This window comes from Seriola lalandi, unplaced genomic scaffold, assembly GCF_002814215.2.
Source record: "Seriola lalandi dorsalis isolate HSWRI2012SDOR001 ecotype SW California unplaced genomic scaffold, Sedor1 jcf7180002054256, whole genome shotgun sequence".
In the NCBI taxonomy this organism is placed as follows: Eukaryota; Metazoa; Chordata; class Actinopteri; order Carangiformes; family Carangidae; genus Seriola; species Seriola lalandi.
Window position 1 is genome coordinate 549,014 of NW_019524809.1, and position 20,334 is coordinate 569,347.

Genomic DNA, 20,334 nt, shown 5'->3' on the forward strand with positions numbered 1-20,334 from the left:
ATGCTGTACCACTGCTGTTCCTCCTCATTCTTTCTTTCCTGTGATAATCCTCCTTTTTGTCTTTTTTTCCTGCATTCTAAGAGTCTGGCATATGTTCTTAAAGCATAGTAAATTGTTGCTTTCCTCTTTCCAAGACAGTTTGCTTGTTGTGAGACGTAGTCAGAAAAACATTTGATTTCATCTTGTGAGACAGAATCAGTGCAGGATTTTCTTTGACGAACAGCTTACGTATGTTTTTTTTTGGCTTTTTTTTTATGAGTTCTAATTTAATTATGTTTGATTTCAGTTTTTAAGGAGGAACATGAAGAAAGAGGTAAGATTTTGTTTTCCTTTGCCCTTATCTTTTATTTTCTAGAATTTTCATTAACCTGTTGTCTGGCTATACACCAAATTAACACTCATCATTTTCTCTTCATGCATAAACTGACCAATATTCATCACTTCACACAGACAAGACTGAACATATAACTTCATCCCAGCTTTTATATCTTTATGATTTTTCTTCAAACAAGCTCAGTCAAGCTGTCTGGGGCAGATTAGAGAAATTAAACAAATCAATAAATAGAGATCAGTTGAATGTGTCTGACAGTGTTTACTGAAGTAACAACTGAGGAAAGTAGGGATGCCCAATTGATTGGCCGCCAATCACGATTGGCTGATTTTCATTAAAAAATACATGATCAGTAAATCGGCAAAAAAAGCATTCTAACCTAAAAACTTGTCGCTGAATGATGACAAAGTTTCAGAACAACGGAGACCCAAACACAGACATGCAGGCAGATGCAATGAAGTGTCTATTAGAAGATAAAATGATTACAGAAGCTCACAGATAATCAGGAACAGGTTACAGGTAATAGGTAGGTTGTCTTGAATGGCTTGAAAGACAACAGAAGTCCAGAGTACATGAAGAACTGGGGGAAAGGGTTGGAGTATATGAAGGGGAGCTAATGAGAGAAATGGAAACAGATGTGTAGGTTTGGAAAGGGGGATGTCTGGTGATAGAGAACAGGAGACAGGTCTGAGAGTCACATGACTGGGATGGGACATCAATGACACCTGGTGAAGTTTGGCATGAGACAGTGGAAGGGTGGCCAGGGCTGAGACAGAAACCATGATTTCAGTAACTCAGTGCGGCTGATGCAGATGCAGTATGGCTGTAGTGAAAAGTTAGTGTAGAGGATACAAATTATACACAATGGTGATGGCTTCCATGGAGCAGAATGTCAAAAACAGTCGCATTGTATTTTGACATTAATGCATTTTCTTGTCTCCTCATTAAAGCCGGTCTCTGGTTTTAATGTTGTGTCTAATCAGTGTTCCTCTCCTGTTCTATTAAAGGAGCATGAAACACATCTACTTTGAAATATCCAACATTTCATTGAGTGCTGCTGATACTTTCCTGGAACATAAACAAAACTCCACTCACTTTTAATGTCACTACAATAACAATGAGAACAACTCATTGAACTACTTTATAAACAAAAGACAAAGCAATAAATGGTCATGTGATAAAGTGTCAGCTGATGAAAGAGTAAACTAGTGGAACAGAAGCAAGTTTTAAAAGGTGGTGTGTTTAACTCTCTGTAGTCTCGTCCAAGCTAAAACTTAGCATGGAGCAGGACCGAGGACACATGCTGTGATTTTGGTTTCTGTTCTCATAGCGAAGTCTTTCAGTGAATTCCTTTATGTGCATGTGTATGTGAGTGAGTGTGTGTGTGTGTGCTACAGCTGAAGCAGAGTACTGCTCTCTGTTTTCAGGGTCCCAGGAGGATTCGGAGGACCAGGCAAAGCTCATTGTGGGCGTCGTGGCAGGCCTCCTCATAGCTGCTGCGGCAGTGGGATTCATCTACTGGCTGTACATAAAGAATTCAAGGTACAGCAACAGCTGCACACTGGTGTGCACAGTTGAATTTTAGATTTCAATTTCAAGTCCCTGCTCAGGTCCTTGTGGCTCTGCTCTTGATAGCTGCATTCCAAACAGGAGAAACCAGTTTGTACCCCAGAGAGTGGAGTTAGAATAATAACCAGCAGGAGGGTGGTCAAGGGTTACAGCCTGACTACAAACTGTATAAACTTGTGTCGGCCTTAAAATTATCACACCTCAAAGGAGGATGAACCATCAGTTTTCAGAGCACGTAGCAGAGAGTCCAGAGGACAAAGTGGCAAATGTTTGTTGAACAGATGAGTTCGCAGCCTGCAGTGGAGTGACTGACTGCATCTGGAGCAGGGTGAGAAGGTCTGTGGCAGAGGTAACTCAGGCTTTTGCAATTCTGTCTTCACCACAGACAAGGAAGCTGGAAAACCGGCGAGAAAGAGATGGGAACAACTGAGGAGAGCAAGAAACTAGAGGAGAATAATCACCCTGTGTAAAAAGTGCTCAGGCTGGATGAAAGAGGTAAGAAATACAGAGCCTCATCAAGTTCAATCTCATTCTTATTTTTGAAGGTCTTGGTAGGTTTGGCCATCGTTCATGTTAGTACTCAGCTAATGAACTGTTAAAGACTCACTGTTAAAAATAAGTCAGACAGGACAAGACATGAGCGGTTAGATAATCATATTAAACAAACAAAAAGAAAACAGTTTAGTCATACTTATTTGGAAGAGAAAGAAAAGGGGACTGACTTCCTGCTTCAAATGTAACCTCAGCATACTACCAGCTACCAGCTTGAGTGCTGGAATTGGTGCCCTATGCATTTAAATATCAGGTCGCTGGAGCTTTTTGCCAAGTCTGATTTTATTGATCACATCAACATGATCCCAGATCTTTACTTTGGTGGGTGTCATATTTGAATGACCTGATGGCCAATGCTAAGAAAGTAAGATCTAGGTTATAATAACCTGGAATTAGCCTTTAAGATGAGTGAATGTGAATTAATGTGTGTCTTGCTGTTTTCTGGGCATCATATGTTTAAAATTTTACATGACTGAAATGATTGTTAATTCATGATTATTTATATGATTGTCTCTGTGGGGAGGAAGCAGTCCAAAGCAGTCCAGCAGCATCCAAAATACTGACTCCAGTTGGCTGCCAACACGCTCCATCAAGCTCCACATACGCAGCAAGTGATTCTCCACCAAGTCCTGCCCACAGCCTGCTGTCCCACCTCACTGTCTGTGGTCTGCATTGAGTCTGCATTGTGTTACAGTGTCATTTTGTTTTTTGTGTTCCCGGCGAATGCTCCGTCTTATGTTTTGTTTGAGCAATTCCATGAGGCTGCGTTGTTGTTTTTTGCCACCTAGTTTTTCCTTTAGGGTTCTTGAATTTCTTGAAGTAAATTTCTAGTACACTTCTTAAGGCCTGTATAACAAATCAGACTCATGTGTATGCCCTGGCTGCGCATGCCAATGTTTTTTTTTACTTTTCATTTTACTTTACTTTTTTGTGCACTTTGTGTGGAAGTGCCTTTGTTTGGCTGTGCTGAGAAAGAGACACACTTCACTGCTGTATAACCGACTGAAACTGTCCTCAAACTTTTCAGAGAATAACCTCAACATCTCTTGACCTCCTGACTCATGTTCACTGGTTTTGAAACACTGGAAAATGGATTGTTTAAATATTTAGTCAATGGATTCCCACGACAGTAAAGAGTTAATAGTATACTGAATAAGGAACTGGATGTACTATGAATGATACCTATACATGCAATTTATTGTATCTGTGATCCAAACTAATTTCCTTTGTGCACATGTAACATGGATATCAGCAGATTGTCACACATCTAGCCACTAATGACATGTTTTTGTAACTGACAGACTCACTAGTAATTCTTAGTAATTGTTCTGTCTTCAGCTCTTTACACTGTTTGAGTCTCAAGAGGGACTTTATTCCTTTATAATACAAATAATTTTATCTGATGAGGCAAAATGTAATGAAAAGTCATCAGAAAAGTACAACACTTAAGAGATACAGTATGATATTCTGCCAAAGCTTTTCTTTTGAAAGTTTATTTTAAATGAGTTTGTTTACTTTTGATTTAGTTTGATACACTACATTGTTGTCTTCATGTCTTCTCCTCCCTGCGCTATAGTTCCTCTACCATGTCATGGTCCTGGAGCAGATTTTCTATTTTCTTTTTAATGTTTTCATTTTGGAAGAGATTTACTGATGCCAAATGTTTTTTTTTTGTGTTTTTTGATGTATTTATAGCGTACCTGAATGGCTGCACTGCAGCATACAAGGTCATGCTTTCTTGTAAGCCTGTGTTGAAGACACCAAGTGTTGAAAAGATACTGTATGGTAGGAGACATGAGAGTGAATAAGACTAGACAGTATCTGCGCTTGTTTTCTGCTGTAATGTTCTCATTAGTATGATTATGTGATTTTAGCTCAGTGGTGTGAAGGATAACCCAAAATGAAGACTGGCAGATTAGATGAGATGCATAAAGATGATGGCTCTCTGGGTTTACATCATTCTGCTCTGGTTCATCCCACAATGCAACACCCCAGTGACCTACCAAAGAGAAACTGTTGACAAAATAGTTTGAGAGGAATCAAGAATTGTGTTCACATTTATAGTGCAGTGAACAGTTTACAACTGTTCAGTTCACAATATTTAAGCTTACTGAAAACATAGTTTCATATTCATGACTTGCTTAACTACATGCCATGCCTGCCTTTAGTTCCTTTTCAAATAATCAGGTCTGCAGTGAAACCAAAGAGGGTAAGATGAAAAGGCCATACAGTTGCAATCAAAATTATTCAACCCCCATTGCATTTTAGGTTTATCGGCAAAATTCAAAATTGTTCAGGTGTTTGCAATAAACAAATTACACAAGAACAGTTTAAATAGTTAAATAAAACTAATATTACAAGGATTTTATCCAAATTCAACACTAAATCCTACTTTCAATGACTACTGCACTCTCAAAAATAGAAATGACTAGAATTCCTCATAAGAGCACACATTTGCAAATCAGGTGTGGTCTCAAGCACACCTCTCCTGAGTTTTCAGTTTCCACAGTAAGGCGCATACTAAACGCTGAAGGGCTCCATGCCCAAACCAACCAACCAACGTACACCACTACTGACCCAAAAGCACAAGAAAAGTCAGCTCCAATTTGCTCAAAACTATATAAATAGGCCAAAGAGGTTTTGGGATTCTGTTCTGTGGAGCGATGAAACAAAACTGGAACTTTCTGGGCCTATGGATCAGCAGTATGTCTGGAGGAGGAAGAATGAAGCATACGCTGAAAAGAACACCCTGCCTACAGTGAAGTATGGCGGTGGCTCAGTGATGCTCTGGGGCTGCTCCGTTTCCTCTGGTGCAGGAAACCTGCAGCGTGTGGAGGGCAAGATTGATTCAATCAAGTATCAGGAAATCCTTGGAGAAAATGTCATGCTGTCTGTGAGGAAGCTGAAGCCTCGGCATCATTGGACCTTCCACCAGGACAATGATCCCAAGCATACCTCAAAGTCCACCATGGCTTGGTTTCAGAAGAAATCCTGGAAGATACTAGAGAGGCCATCACAGTCACCTGACTTGAACCCCATTGAAAATCTCTGGTGGGATTTGAAAAAGGCAGTTGCAGCACGCAAACCCAAGAATATTAGTGAACTGAAGGCCTTTGCCCATGATAAAATGTTGTATGCATCACGTTTGCAGCAGGTCATAACAGCATAAGTGGGCTCTACTAAGAACTAAAGATGCTTGTCATGAAGGGGTTGAATAATTTTGAGACTGCAGTAGTTAAAAGTGGCATTTTGTGTTGAATTTGGAGAAACCACTTGTAATATTAGTTGTGTTGAGCTATTTAAATTGTTCTTGTTTGATTTGTTTATTGCAAACAGCTGCTTGTTTGTACATTTTGCCAAACATTATTTGCAATGGGGGTTGAATAATTTTGATTGCAACTGTAGCTGTGTTGTAAATACACACTTTTGTTTTTTATACTGTTCTTGACAATAAAGTGTATACATTTTGGGAAACAATATGTCCGAGGGTTTTTTGGCAATAAATAATCCACTTTTCACTCCACTGAATCACTGCATTGTCTATAATTGAATGTGTTACTGAGCACCACTGGTTGTCATGAGAATGGACATGGAAACCTGGTACAAAATATAATTCTATATGTATGCACAGATACACAGTAGGATGTAGTTTTGAGTCTATCTTTCTGTAATTATGGTTCTGATGTCTCTCATCTTCATCTGCCACCATGTCACCGCTGTGACCACCGACCACCCGGCAGTAACATCAACAGGTCTCAACATGGTGCATCACATTGCATCACGTGCGGGGTCATTCCTACTTTAATGTTCATGCTGGGAAAAACATTTTGATGCCTAAAATTGTATCTCTACATGGTTATTACTTCACTCATGGCACCAGTGTTGTGCATGAACACGTTTATTGGTGCCAGAGATTACAGACGATACAGACGCATCTGCTACTGCTGAAGCCAGTTTGTTTGAGCATTTGAAGCAGTTTTATGAACAAACAAGTAAAGACTCAGACGGATTATATTTATATACAGATTTTAAATCTAACTAATGTCTGTCAGTGGTAAACAATAATTCATTTAGTTTGGGAGTGGCAATGATTTGGGGCTGGTGATGGATGGGTAGAAGGAGGTTCTATTGAAAATGAATATCAGCCTTTATTTATTATAAAAAATGGAACAAATGAATGTGAACTAGTTCATTTTCATCTGTATGAACTAAACCTTGAACTATTCTTTTTAAGTGTGAACTGGCACAACACTGCATGGCACACACATTCATAATTACTGACTGAGGACCATTCTCACCCAGTCAGCTGCCGTGAAAACCCAGAGCTCTAGAATTTTGCCATTTGTAAAACATAGTATTTACAAAAATTTATTTCACTCACATCCATCCAGCATGGTCCCAGCTTTTGGCCTCTGTCCCACCAGGAAGAATACAGTCACTGGAGTTGAACCAGTGAGCTTAAACCCTTGTGCAACCTTAGTGACATTTTTGCCCCTTTTTGCCTTTTGTATTTCTTTTGTAATTTCAACCACAAATACTAAAACACATCTATAATAGACTGTGAACAGGAAATAGTTCTACTCAGGACCTGAAAGAAAAAATGTCCTATTGAACCTGATTAACTCTGACTTTTATTGAGGTTCTGGCTCCAAAATGGTAGGTGGTACTACTTTCCACCAGAGAAGCCGTGTTTGGCCTATGGAACAAATACATGCTATTTTCCTGGTGTCCACTAGGGACGTTGCTGCTCTATCATGGAGTTCTGCAAGCCATTGGAATAACTAAAATGGTGTGTGTTGGTATGGATGTCAGAGTCTTATGGTGTGTGTGTGTGTGTGTGTGTGTGTATGTGTGTGCAGTTAGAGAGAGAAATGATATTGCGCTGCAGCTCTAATCTGGGATTTAATGGGTTAAAATCCTGAAAATGAATGCATATTTGGCACTTGTGATCAGATCTGATATTCTTAAAATTTTTTTTTTTTTTTTTGTGACTCAGTGTCATTTTTTTTTAAAGGTTCAGTGCACAGTGCTCAGGACAATCAGAGATCAGAGGTCAAAGTTCAGGCGGCTGAACTTTCCATTTCCCAATTTTTTTTTATGTTTCCAGGAGTTTACTGAGCATCATATTGGAGGTGTTGTTTTTTTCCATTTCAGTCTGAGACATGGTCTGAATCTGCCTAACCCACCACACTAAAGGTAAAGCAGGAAAGATTCATCCTGAATCTTAAATCCCTCCTAAATAATGATTCAGGTCATATTTAGAGTATGTAGTAGTATATCTATCTATCAGTGCCATGTCAGTGCAGTGATGCTTTAACAGAGAGAGAAGGGGAGGGGGGTAACAAATGAACATGTGCTTTTCTGGAAACATTAATATACACCAGTTACATATTTATGGATATTTATTAACTTGGTGTTAACAGACACACGGTCACTACACTGCAAATGAATACGTAATTTCTTACCTGAAAAATTTCTTGAAGTAGCTAAACCTGAGTCCACCCCATGTAGTTAGTGATTTTTAAAGGATTAAGATATGAAATGGCCAAAACCAACGACGTGTCTCAGTACCGTCTGATTTCTCTACCCCATCTGTGGCTTTCAGCCACAAGTCCATTTTTTCTAACTGAAGGCAGAAATCCAGATCACATATATAAATTTAATTTTTTAAAAAGCCTCAGTAATTTGGCCCCTGCAGTTTTTTTTTTTTTTCCAAATGTTATTAAAACAGGGGGAAACTGTGCATTTGTTGGGGACTATTTTCTGCAGCAGATAGATGTGATGCTGTAGTGAGTGTTGGGGGCAACAGGAAAGTGTGTGGGACTGAGTCAAGGTTAACTACAGTGAGTGTGTTCCTGGTGAAGGAACATGTCACCCAGCACAGGAGTGTCTCATTGATGTGTTTTAATAGTTTTTGGACAACGATGGAGCTCTGTGGCATAGGGACACAAACGGCACTTGTAAGTAGGATCAGTTATTTGTTTTTTTCTTGTTTTTTCCAGAATTTTATGTATTCACAGAAAAGACAGATATCAACCCACAGTGTTGGCTGCAGGCATTTCTTCTGTCAATGTTGTCACTGTATCTTTTAATGGCTGAGTTCAACAAAGGGACAATTTCCCACTGTCTTTGATAACTTCCTGTTAGACTTTAACTTTTATAACTTCCAGTTTAATTCAGTATTCCATTAAATCAAGTAGCATTAGTTGTCAGAGCTCTCTCGTGATCTGACTTCAGTTTCACAGGCAGAATGAAGCTCCCTGAAGTCATAATTATTGTGAGACTGTTGTTATTTCCACTGCATTTTGAAGCCTCTGGCTCAAAGTAATGTGTTTATCTTATACAGGAAGAAAGTGAGAACTTTTTTCAGAGAACGTTTTCTGGCTCAGTCCATCCGCACCATGGCAATATACACATCATACGAGTGTTGAAATATTAATGAAGTCCAGAATTTTCAGTCCCCCTTGTCAGGGGAGCTGATAAAGCTGCTTAGCTGATGACTAAGCATCATATGACTGTTTCATTATACATTTATATGTGTTTTTGTTTAGTTGACATACTTTTATGGTTGTACTGAATTACCATACAGCACAATGCTAGAAAATGATGTTCTGTGAATCTGTGTCTGTGCTGTGGATGATAACAGAGATTAGAGACTTGTTTCTCAGACTTCCTCCTTGCACACAGCGTCGCTCATTATCACAAATTCTCTATGGAGCTTCTTCAGCCCAAATATTAATTGGATTAATATAAATACATTTTAAACTACAGCGGTGTTCCTCTTGAAAGTGCAGCTCAAAAAAAGGAGGGAAGGGATGGTGGCTGGGCAAATACATCCCTCTTTATGGACAGACGTGGGTTGGCTGAGGGACCCTGAGGAATTCCTCCCGCAGTATTACCAGGATGTTCGAACCGAACATTTTCTTTTTAATTTTTGCAGTGAGATGGTTCAATGTTTGATCGGAAACAATGTTATCTGCATCATTAGGAACCTCAGTCACAGAGGACCAAAATCAATCAACACTTTAAAGCCCTTCTGAGAAGAAAAAATACACCTTTCAAATCTATTTTGATAACCTAATGATGGCTTCAGGAAAAATGAGAGTGTGGAGGTGTAAATGGGTCAATGCTCCATGTTCTTCTCTGTGTGTTTATTCATCTTGTCCCTGGGTACATGTTGGACTAACTCACAGCACAAAGGGGTCCAAAGAGACAGTGGTCTTCCTCAGTCTTGTTTGTTCATTAACAAAAACACGCACAGACCCAGACGCTGCACAGTCAAGGTGCCTGGCTCAGTTGGCTGTATCAACCATTAATATAATAAAAGTTACTACAGTCCTGATATACAGTAGTTAGGATGACAGTTAAAACCACATCATGTTGACACATCACATTGTTGTCATTGAAGACAATAGCTGTCTGTCTCCTCAGCCCACTGTCTCCCAGACAATAAATTCTGTTACACATAACTCACCAATAGGGAAGTAACATGTTTTTGTGACCGTTATGGAGGCAAATAACGACCCAAGAGGTCATCATAGTCATTACATTTCATATTCCACTGGTAGCACGTTTAATGCCAGACTTTCTTCCACAGCTTGGGTCTCATTTCCCTAGTTTTGGCCATCGTTTTAATCAGTAACATTGTTAACGCCAAACTGCTGAGATCTGCAAACGCGTAAACATCCTTAAAAAAAAGTCAGCCATCAGTCAGGAAAAAAAAAACATGAGTGTTCAATAAAACAGTTTAATAAACCCTGTGGTTTAATAATCTGTTCTGGGATTTTCAAAGTGAGGGAAAGTGCGAAATTGAGGCTGTATTCCGATGTTCCACCTGATTTATCCAAACATGTAGAACATTTTCAGCTCACTCTGCCTGTGCGTAACAGGCCGAGTGTATGCGCATTGTGCACCCACATATTAATCCCTTGATAATGTGCCGTTAAAATAACAGTAAAATACTGCGACACTGACTTCAGATCAGAGAAGTGTATTAGCTATTTCAACGAGAACTTACGTTGTGCCTTGCGCCGTTTTGCACCGGGTGTTAGAGAGATAGAGCCCTGCGTCTTTGATGCGCAGAGCTGGTTGCTGCGGGGACGCACTGTCAAAAGGAACAGACTCTGTCTCCTAGCTCACTGTAGCCACAAAAAAATCGATCCATTTATGGCCGAGTTTAGCTAAACAGATGCTTAAAGTTATTTTTTCCTCACGCAGCGCCCAGGTAGGTGCGCCTCACACTTTGAAAACCGCTGATGTGGATAAACTGTTCGTTTGTTTTGAACCTGTCTGATCGTCCATCTGCTTGTGCGCTTTGTCACCACGCACCCACTTCCAAATCTCAGCAACTACTCTGGTGACTACAATTCCGTCACAGCCAATGGAAACAATGGCCAAAACAAAAAAAATCAAGTCCCAAATTATAAACTGAAATGATTCTTTAATTTAAAATAATAGCCAAGTTTTATCATCCATGTAAACATAGCAAACAACACCACTAACAGGTCCAGCACAGATCTGCATCTTTTATACATCTCCATTCCACAAGGAAAAAATAATACATTTGAACAAAACCAGTAGGCCTATGTGCATAGGTGAAATATGGTGCAGTCATTAGGTGATTCCAGATTCTAGATTATGGTACAGCTGATTCCAGATTCTGAGGTAAGGGGGTTTCAACTTCACCTGCACAGTGAAGGTGCATATGATTCGTCTCATGTTGAACGCTCTGCAGGGTTCTGTGGTTCAACTTTATTGATTCTTACTCCAAATCAGACGGAGAGCGAATCCTCAAACATGTTGAAATGTTGACATTTTCAGCATATGCTGACTGGATAATTGAAGTGGAGACAGGAGGTTGCAGTGTGACAGCTGCTGAGCGCATCGGCTCCAAGCTTTAACAGATGACGTCTGGCTCGCTGATTAACACAACGGACTCACCCCTGTCATTTAAATGCTTGAGTTGAAATGCAGGCACAATTGTCCGGCTTTTGACACAGAGCAACTGAGGAGTAATTAAAAAATTTCCACCAACAACTTAATCGCTTCAAAACTGGGCCTGAGAGGAGCTCAAAGTGCACAAAGGTACAGCTCGCTCATGCAGAACTAATACATTCATAGGCTTGCTGTCCTCAGATGAAGAATGTAATTAAAAAAGGCCTCAGCTGATTAATTCTCTGGTCTGGGAACAGAAACAAAGAGCGATAACTAACTGTCCCGCTATCTCTTTGCTTCACCAGATAACAAGTCTAACTAGAGTGATCCTCTGCAGCTGTCTCACAGTTTTCTCCAGGTCTGGGGGAACATCCTCCGGCTCCATCTAACCGCTCCTAACTCACCAGACCTTGTTAAGACCTACAAGTCTGCCAGACTCTGGGCAAACAGTGGAATATTCTGTGCACACAACACACAAGGAAAGGCAGAGTAAGTAGGTGGGGCAGCCGACACTGTTGAGAGGAGAGTAAGAAACAGAGTTAGAGAAGAGACTCATTGGAGTCTGACTCCCCCCACTGGTTGTAAATAAAAATGATCTCTTAAAACTGGCTGAGCATGTAAGCTGAAATGAGATGCAAATGTCTTGCTCTTTTGAAAAGCCCTTCAAAATAGACTCTGGAAGGTGGCAGGATGTGAAAGTAACAGTAGCAGCACTAGCAGGATCAGGGCTTTAAAACTGGCGTGCAGTCCAAGCCCAGAGACGAACAGGAGCATTTGCAAACCAGAGGCCAGCACTGGTACAGCCCATTGTAAACAACAATAAGCCTGGTTCTTTTTTTCACAGGTTTAAATCATTCACAGATGCTCTTCTCTCCCTTTTTTGATTCTCTGTGTTCTGCCGTGATTTGGTTTTAGCCACTTTGTCGTATGTCGTCATCTCTGTTCAGCAACAAAAGGTGAGTCTTCCTTGAAATAATTCTTTTGATCAGAGTTTTTTTCCAACAGTTTGAGGCCAAGCTGCACAAACGAGCCCTTTTTTTTTTATTCAGTTCATTCAGAGGCACAGCTTCATTGTGCTCCCCTTTCACTGTCTCTAGGACTAGAGGTTCAGTCTCGGGGCCACTAAGGCAAACTCTCGCAGAATGTTTCGGGCCACATCCACTTTGTACTGGGCGATCATCAGTGCCCGCTTCACATCTTCAAAGGAGTAACCCTCTCCCATCAGCTTGGCGATCTTGGCATCCACGGTCTCTGACTCCATGCTGTGGGGTTTTCCTGACTGAATGTCCGGAGGGATCTTCCTGGGGAGTGGCTTGGGTGGCCTGGCGGGGGCCTGCGAACAGTCCATCGATGCTTTGAGGGAGAAAAATAAAACTCATGAGCCTGGCACACAGGAATAAACTTGAGGGTGTTATTAGTGGTCAGGGAAAATTTAGTAGACTAAATGCTGCTTGTCACAGAAAGAAAGTTTTTAAATTTTTCCTAAAACCTTCAGAGTTTTGACTTTTATCATTAAAGGGGCTTAGTATGCATTTATAATACAAGAGGTTATAATATGTCCTCTGAGCGGCTCAAGGGCCGAAGCTAGCCGGTTACCATGCTAACTTAAGTACAGGGAAAACAACTGACAGAAATAGAAACAAAAGAAAAGTCAACATGTGGAGGTGCCTTCCACCTCTGCTGACAGCTCTTAGTGAGTAAAGGAATGAAGTTGAATGCTAAACTAGCAGCATTTCCTCTGGATTGCTAAGTAAACAGCTGTTCATGCTAACGGTGACTATGTAGCAGTGGCAGAAGTTATAAATAGCTCCTTTAAGTAAAGACTGTCTTTCATATGTAGAAATCAGATATTGAGGTAGTCGCTGCATGTTTGTCTTTGAGGTCCTGGGGTCTGCCTGCTTCAAGTGAAACTAGGTACATCTTTTAAAGTAAACACTACAGAGACTATAATCTGTTTAGGAAGTCAAGTTTCAGAAGTCCTGTGGTCATCATGGAAAAAGCTGGTAAGGACTTCATGGTCATGTTAATTAGACTCTCCCTGCCCCTGAGAGTGTACGTGAATCTTAAAGTATTTTCTTCTTCTGAAAACTTTTCTACCAGATATTCTTTCTTCTTTGCTTCCATAAAGAGGCTCATACTTTTTCAGATCTTAATTCCTATTCCCATTTTCACACATTTATACCCTTATCAAGACCTGTGTGCAGTTCCTCATGTAGTCTTTGCTTAGAAGGAGATGTAAGTCTACCATGACTACCTGGTAAATGGTCGTACTCCAGGCAGGCTCTGGAGCCTTTAACATTTTCAGTGTGTCGTCTGACTGGAGGCAGAGGAGCGGCACTGTTCGGCATGTCAAACACTGTGTCTAGACCACAGATGACACAGTAAAAGTCAAGTCAACAATCCTGTTGCTATCTGTCAGTCAACAAAGTAATGTGTGTGATGTGTGTTACATTTTCCACAATCCAGTTAGCATAATACAGAGAAAAGTATTAGATTAGGAAATGACACTACAGTTACATCTCACTATATAACTTTGATTAGAATGAGATGTTGTGGGTTTGCCAGCTCACCAGGGTTTAACAGCAAGTGCTCGTGTCCAGAGGAGGGCCTGTGTGGTCGTGCTATGACGGAGGAGGAGGACGTGGAGTTGCAGGATGAGGACAGTGAAGAGGAGGAGTGATCGGTAAAGCTGTGCCGCGCCGGTGGAGGGGGAGGAGGGGAAGGAGGAGGCTGGGACAGAGGGCAGTTGTTGAAGGGTTCCTCTAATGCTGAAACACAACAGAAGCCACAGACAATACTGAGCTCTCTGCTCTGCCCTGATTCACAGTTTATACTTATTCCACGATGAGGTGGCTGAATATAAAGTCTGAACCATATACTGGGGTTACATGTTGGAGAGAGGCTGAAATGCTGCCTTTTTAGAGGAAAGCCATGAGAGGAACTGGGATAGGAGGTGCTCGAGGGTTGGATTGTTGTGGTTCAAAATAATCAAAGAGAAAAGATCAGGATGTGTTATTGTTTTAAATACTTACCCATGTCCATCACATACATGTATGACTGTGTTAGTACAGTGAACTAAAGCCTGGGTTAACAAGCTCTTAAGTGGTGCCTACAGGATATCAAATGTATAATCATAAGCACAATGTGAGAGATTACAATCCAGAAACTAGGCCTTTATATGAAGCCTAATTTTACTGTTTGTTTACAGTTTTACTCTCTATCATACCTGCCATATCCAGCTGTGGCCCATTTAGCACAGAGTCCATTCAGTCTTTTTCACATGAGGACCATGTCAACTCTGCTGCAAGGGTTGCTACTGGGAAGTTGATTTGACAATTTAACACAAATGTGCCTGTAAATCAACTGCTGAATATGATTTTAATAAAATACCTAAATTAATGTTATTTATTTATAGATGCTATTATCGTCTAATAATCTGTCTGTAATGTTCATTGGTTTAAGTGAGGGATACAAGTTTGACAGTGGGAGATACAAGGTTTCTACAGGACAAGAGTGACATTGTACAGTTAGACATGTGTGTTGCCATGTCCGCAGGAGAAACACTGACACAGAAAAGGACAGGTTCAGAGAGATGGATTGACAAAGACGGAGTGGATGGGCGATGTCAGGGTGGGGATGTGTTCTTGTTAGGGTGAGCTACCTTGGGGGGGCAGCAGAATGTCATAGTCAGAGGGTGACAGGGTAGTGTTGAAGGGGTAGAGGGCAGTATGTGCTGCCCCCGGGACCAACCCCCTGACCAATTCTGAGTGTGTACCTGAAGAACACAAGCAGAGTTCAACATGAAGCAGCCTGTGGTGTAAATAGCCACTTCAACAAGGCACAGGATATTCAATTTTCAAAAATGCTTTTTTTTCAATGAACAATAAAAGAATTCTGCCGATGGCATTAGATAGTTTTGCTTGGTTGTTGTTTTCTTAAACCTGATTCAATTTGTTATAACGTTTAGTTTTCTTGAAACGAGGCAGAATAATCACTCTGCTGGCATCAATATGGCCTGTTGTCTCTTTCTCATTTTAAGAATCATTAGTAGAATTTTTTCAGATTTATTAAATCAATTAAACAAGGTATCCTGATGGACACGTCAAAGATCTCATCGTCATAGGGAAACATATAATATATTTATCATTTGTGATGTGTAAATCTTCTCACCAGGCTCAGGGGGCCGCAACTTCTTCTCCTCAATGGAGGGCTCTGGGGAGCCGTTCTCCAAGTGCCTGAATGAGAAAAGAAAATCTCAAACTGAAACCATTTTCACTGGATCACCGTAGTAACTTCGATACACTGAGACGAGGTGAGTACCTGCTCGGTACAGAGATGCAGATCGGAGGCTGGCTCAGGCAGAGGTTGGATGAAGGGATTTGATAGTCATCCTCCGCCCTCTCCATCACCCTCTGCTGTCGTTCTACCACAGGACTGGTGAAAGGGTTTGTGGGTCTGTAAAGATGGTTGTCAACCCAACCTCTCCATTAGTGTCACTCACTACAGTTATTAGATTCAAAGTGCAATCACTGATATTTTCACAGTGCTATCAGGGCAGGATGGCAGTGATGAGGTAATGTAAAGACCGACCGGTGCAACAAGACTTTTTACATTTGTTGTTTTACATGTTAAAAATCTTTCAATGCATAAAAACAACAATGTGACATTTTCATTGACTAAATTGTTTACTCTGTGTATAACATGTGTAAACATAAATGTCAAAACAGAATAAGAACACCCTATAAAAAAACCCTGCTCAATATGTCGTTATCCACAGCTAATGAGATGACAGCTCACAGCTAGTTATCAAAGTCATATCATGAACTTTCTGACACTTGACATATTTACTGACATCTTTGTGACTGTAAATAATACTCATGAAATGCTGAGACATATCACAGTCTGAGACCACTGCTCTACACACAGGTTTTAGCTGCTTGTGGGAAACAGATATCCATCACTCTCCAACCATGCAGTGCGTTATTGCTGCTCCAGACATCACCCTGACTTTTTAACCAGTATAAATGAAAGAACAGGTTGAGGAAGTATCTGTAAGTAGAGTCACACCTACAGGTTGTACTCTCTTTAATTTCTCTCCATGTCAACAGACTGTGTGCACAACAGCTCATGTGTCACAATAAAATGTTTTTTTTTTTTTAACCTTTTTTGTTTTGTCTTTGTATATCAAGAAAATAAAGCTTGTTTCACGTCACAGAAAATGAAAGAAATACATTTAAATTGAATTCATTGTTTATTTTAATCAGCAAATTTGCAGAGAAGCATAAAGTAATCCTCCTGACATCCTTAATCCTGGATGACAAAAAGGTCACTGAACAGATGTTTAGGCAAGGTGCATGTGTATGCGTGCCGTATTTGGTCTTTGTTTGTGTGTGTGAGAAAAAGTTTGGAAACCAATGGTCTAAAAATTGAAGAAGCAGGCCTGGGGACATCAGTTTGTGTGTTGTAATTTCCTGCTAAGTTGTTGGGAAAATGAGTGTGAAAGACATCTGAGAAACATCCTCACCTCTCTCATCAACAGGAGGCCATGAAGTGGAGTCTAACAGCAGCAAAAGGCTGCTGTTGTACAATATGTATGAAATAACTATGTGAAATAATAATCAGGTTCTTTCTGGAAGGATAACACAACACTGATCATGGCTTTAGTCTCCAATCTTCCACAAAAACTGACCAGCCATTAGGCCTTATTCAATAAGACTTTTAACACTGAAGTACAGTAATATGAAAATATGCAGCACCACTTATCAGCTGGCTGCACCTTATCTGTGTCTACCTACTGTATGTGTTACAGTATAAAGCTACTGTGCTGCTGAGGTGCAAAGTCCATTAACTGTTGTGTCTTCTGTAGTTAATGATTAAACAAGGCAACAGCGAACGACACAACGAATGATACAGCAATTTCTTTAGCCGATCACTAACAAGAAACACCTACACGGCCTAATGTCCCGCCATAACCACGGTTACACATTAAACATGAGCAAACAGTATAAACTAAACTAATAGATGCAGTAAAAATATCAATAAATATTCAGGTCGGGCTTTTGGTAATGAATGGGGATCGTTATATATATATATATATATATATATATATATATTTTAATAAAATGTGTGTGTGTGAATAAGCGATGATGTGAATGTAACCTATACTTGCAGAATTTATGTTTGCAAGTCAGCTGCAGTATTTTGTGTAAGGGAAGTGTGTGTATTACTCTGACAACCTCACAAATTTTTACAGCACTAAATTGTTTCCAGTAGAATCAGAGCTTTCACTTTCAGCTCAAGCTTCATCACAAGTGGCAGCTCCATCTCCGGACTCCACCAGTCTGATACACAGAAACACCCCTAATCAAATTCTGGCTGCAGCTAAAAGGCTGCTTGTTAACATCATTTTTCAAAGCTGTTTCGAACCAGGACTTTTCCCTGAGGCTCCTAGACCTCAGTGGTATAAGGCCCCAGAGCCTGAAACCACAGAGCAAAGAAACGAGCAGGTCCAGGAGACAGAACTTTAGACTGAAGGAAATCACCCACCCACTCACTCACTCACTGATCCACTGATCAAACAGGCTTTTGTTCAGTATTGAAGCATCTTTATGTATAAAAAGTTAAGTGAGAGCTCACTTCTTTAAGTATCACTGTACTGATGCATGGAACGAACATGTTTCCACACGCTGTAATCTTATCTGCCCACATTAATACAAAGTGGTTGTACAGAGATATTGTTTCAATACTGCCCAAACTTCTTCAGAACATCTCCGGGGAAAGTTTTTCCATTTTGCTGGATAAATGCTCCCATTGTGTTGTGTAGTGTGTGTGAGTGTGTGTGTGTTTGTGTGTGTGTGTGTAATACTTACTTGTGGCTACTGGCAAGTGTGGACTGAGTTGGCGAGAGCCGGGAGGGAAGGATATCATACTCATCGCTGACTTGCACGCCATTAGGGAAGGGCTAGACAGACACACAAGAGAAGGAGAGACTATCATGAAAATGCAAAGGAACAACTGACGAGGCCAAAATCAACTGAATCTGACAAACTGAAATAAACTTAAATCCAGTATATTACATATCAGATATCTTTGTTCCTCCCTGATTGTGGAGTGGGAGGATGGCAGTGAAATCCTCATCACTGATCAAAAACAGCCAGGACACCACACTGAAAGTAGATACATCAGCTCTACATCATATTTATTCACTTACTGTAGCTTCACAGCAACTCCCTGAAAAAACAAGCATGTATCAAATTACCTGTTTGATCAAAACCTGATATATTTAAAGTAAAAGATTATTTCTGAGCAGGATGAATCACTTGCCGAGAGCTGACGTGTTTTTATACAATTTATATAATTAGGAAAAAAAACAAAAAACTAAAACTCTACCATATAAAAGTTGTGTCAAGCTCTGCAAGTAAAAGCAGTGCTTTAGAGGGTACTGGCAAGACTCTGTGGTCCTGTGGAAAACATCAACTTTTTTTACAGCCTCTTTTTCTAATTGGTAGTGATGGCAGCAAAGCCTATCAATAGCTTTACCTCAAATCAATCAATACAAATTGATTGTGCTGAATGTGAAGAATATGGATGAAAACTGTGAACAGTGTTTGCTTTTCTTGTGTCATTGCACGTAACATCTTCTGTATTGGTTATTGTCATTCATTGTTGACATTTCATCCATTTTTTTACCATGGTAACTTGCTCTGTGAAGCTAACCTGCTCGCTGGCAGATTTTCTTCAACAAACCCTGAGTTTCTGTCTGTCTCCGCCCTTCCTGCAGCAATTTCAGAAGTCTCTGACACGTTTCCTCATTCTTACAGTCTGTATCAAAGTGCAGATCGGAGGCATTCATTTAATGAATTTACGTTGGGAGACTAAAATCCCAATTAGACATTTGTTTGTTACTCAAGACATGTCTTTACACACATTAGGCTACCTCTTTTATGATTGATGAGTCAGTGTGAGAACAGAGACAATGATCTCTGACATTCAGATATTACACACACAGGCTCAAATTAAATCTGCACTGTCATTAAGACACCTGTCAGATTGTCAATCAGTTCCTCTGCACAGAAAAATTTACTATACATCAATCAGTGTAATTAAAAAAAATCTGTGTGAATCTTTAGACACAGACTCTGATCAATGAAGAATCATTTCTAATGTTCTCATTGGTCTCACTGATGAACAGTTCTATCATAGCTGTCATATGATATTGTAGATGATGTGATATTTCTGAGGATTACAGTAAAGCATCTTAAAAGAAAATGTTGAAAATTACATGTTGAAATATAGTAATTGATACTGTTGAGCAAGATTTTTAAATGTAAAGTGGACATCTGAAAATTTACACTCAGCTTTAACCTTTATGTTTTTTCAATGAAAATCACCAAAATCATGAAGCTGTTCCTAGGTCAGAACCTGAGGTTACAATCATAGATCTATGAACTCCTGTCTGATTTGTTCCATTTATATTTTCATCTTCTGCTGCAGCAGAACTTTGTCCCCATCAAGTCACAGGTGAATAAAATATTCAAACATCTAATCTAACAGGCAGTAGATTCCAGCTCTTTACATCCATAAAGGAAATAAAAATTGGCTAAATAACATGGTCTAGTGGATGACATTGAATAAAATATAATAGTTCAGCTCACACGCTGCTCAGATGCCCTGCTCTTTATTTACCTGTTGCCATGGTGAATCATTGAATCGGAGATCCATTGATGATGCCTTTTTATATTCCTCATACATGCGGTTAACTCAGAGTGAACATACTCAGTTAATTTAACTAACTCAGATCAGCTTTTCTGGAACTGAAAACTCAAGAGTTTCACATCTCAGGGTTCATCGACTCAGAGTCTGGACTAAAGTCAGAGTTTGTTACACCTGCTTTCTGGAAGAGACCTCAGCTCTCTGTGGCAGAATCACTCCCCAGAGCTGCCAAAAGC

The 20,334-nt window shown here is 40.1% G+C and overlaps 2 protein-coding genes across 6 annotated transcripts in view; one reads left to right on the forward strand and one right to left on the reverse strand.

Moving 5' to 3' along the window:
• The window catches only part of alcama (activated leukocyte cell adhesion molecule a), a 55,206-nt gene extending 49,277 nt beyond the window's left edge, over positions 1-5,929 (forward strand). The window contains exons 13-16 of one of the 3 annotated variants that reach the window (XM_023404774.2): positions 287-313; positions 1,759-1,873; positions 2,286-2,395; positions 2,976-5,929. In XM_023404774.2, the coding sequence (XP_023260542.1) occupies positions 287-313; positions 1,759-1,873; positions 2,286-2,370 (227 nt within the window). In that variant the 3' untranslated portion in view covers positions 2,371-2,395; positions 2,976-5,929. The remainder of the gene's footprint in view (positions 1-286; positions 314-1,758; positions 1,874-2,285; positions 2,396-2,975) is intronic. The other 2 variants (XM_023404772.2, XM_087173560.1) reach the window with 2 other exon arrangements.
• A 4,943-nt stretch (positions 5,930-10,872) lies between these two features.
• cblb (Cbl proto-oncogene B, E3 ubiquitin protein ligase) overlaps positions 10,873-20,334 on the reverse strand; it is a 57,380-nt gene continuing 47,918 nt past the window's right edge. Inside the window, exons 13-19 of one of the 3 annotated variants that reach the window (XM_023404777.2) lie at positions 18,256-18,347; positions 15,707-15,841; positions 15,557-15,621; positions 15,048-15,161; positions 13,957-14,154; positions 13,641-13,748; positions 10,873-12,739 (exon numbers count right to left, since the gene is read on the reverse strand). In XM_023404777.2, coding sequence (XP_023260545.1) covers positions 12,486-12,739; positions 13,641-13,748; positions 13,957-14,154; positions 15,048-15,161; positions 15,557-15,621; positions 15,707-15,841; positions 18,256-18,347 — 966 coding nt within the window. In that variant the 3' untranslated portion in view covers positions 10,873-12,485. The remainder of the gene's footprint in view (positions 12,740-13,640; positions 13,749-13,956; positions 14,155-15,047; positions 15,162-15,556; positions 15,622-15,706; positions 15,842-18,255; positions 18,348-20,334) is intronic. The other 2 variants (XM_087173559.1, XM_023404778.2) reach the window with 2 other exon arrangements.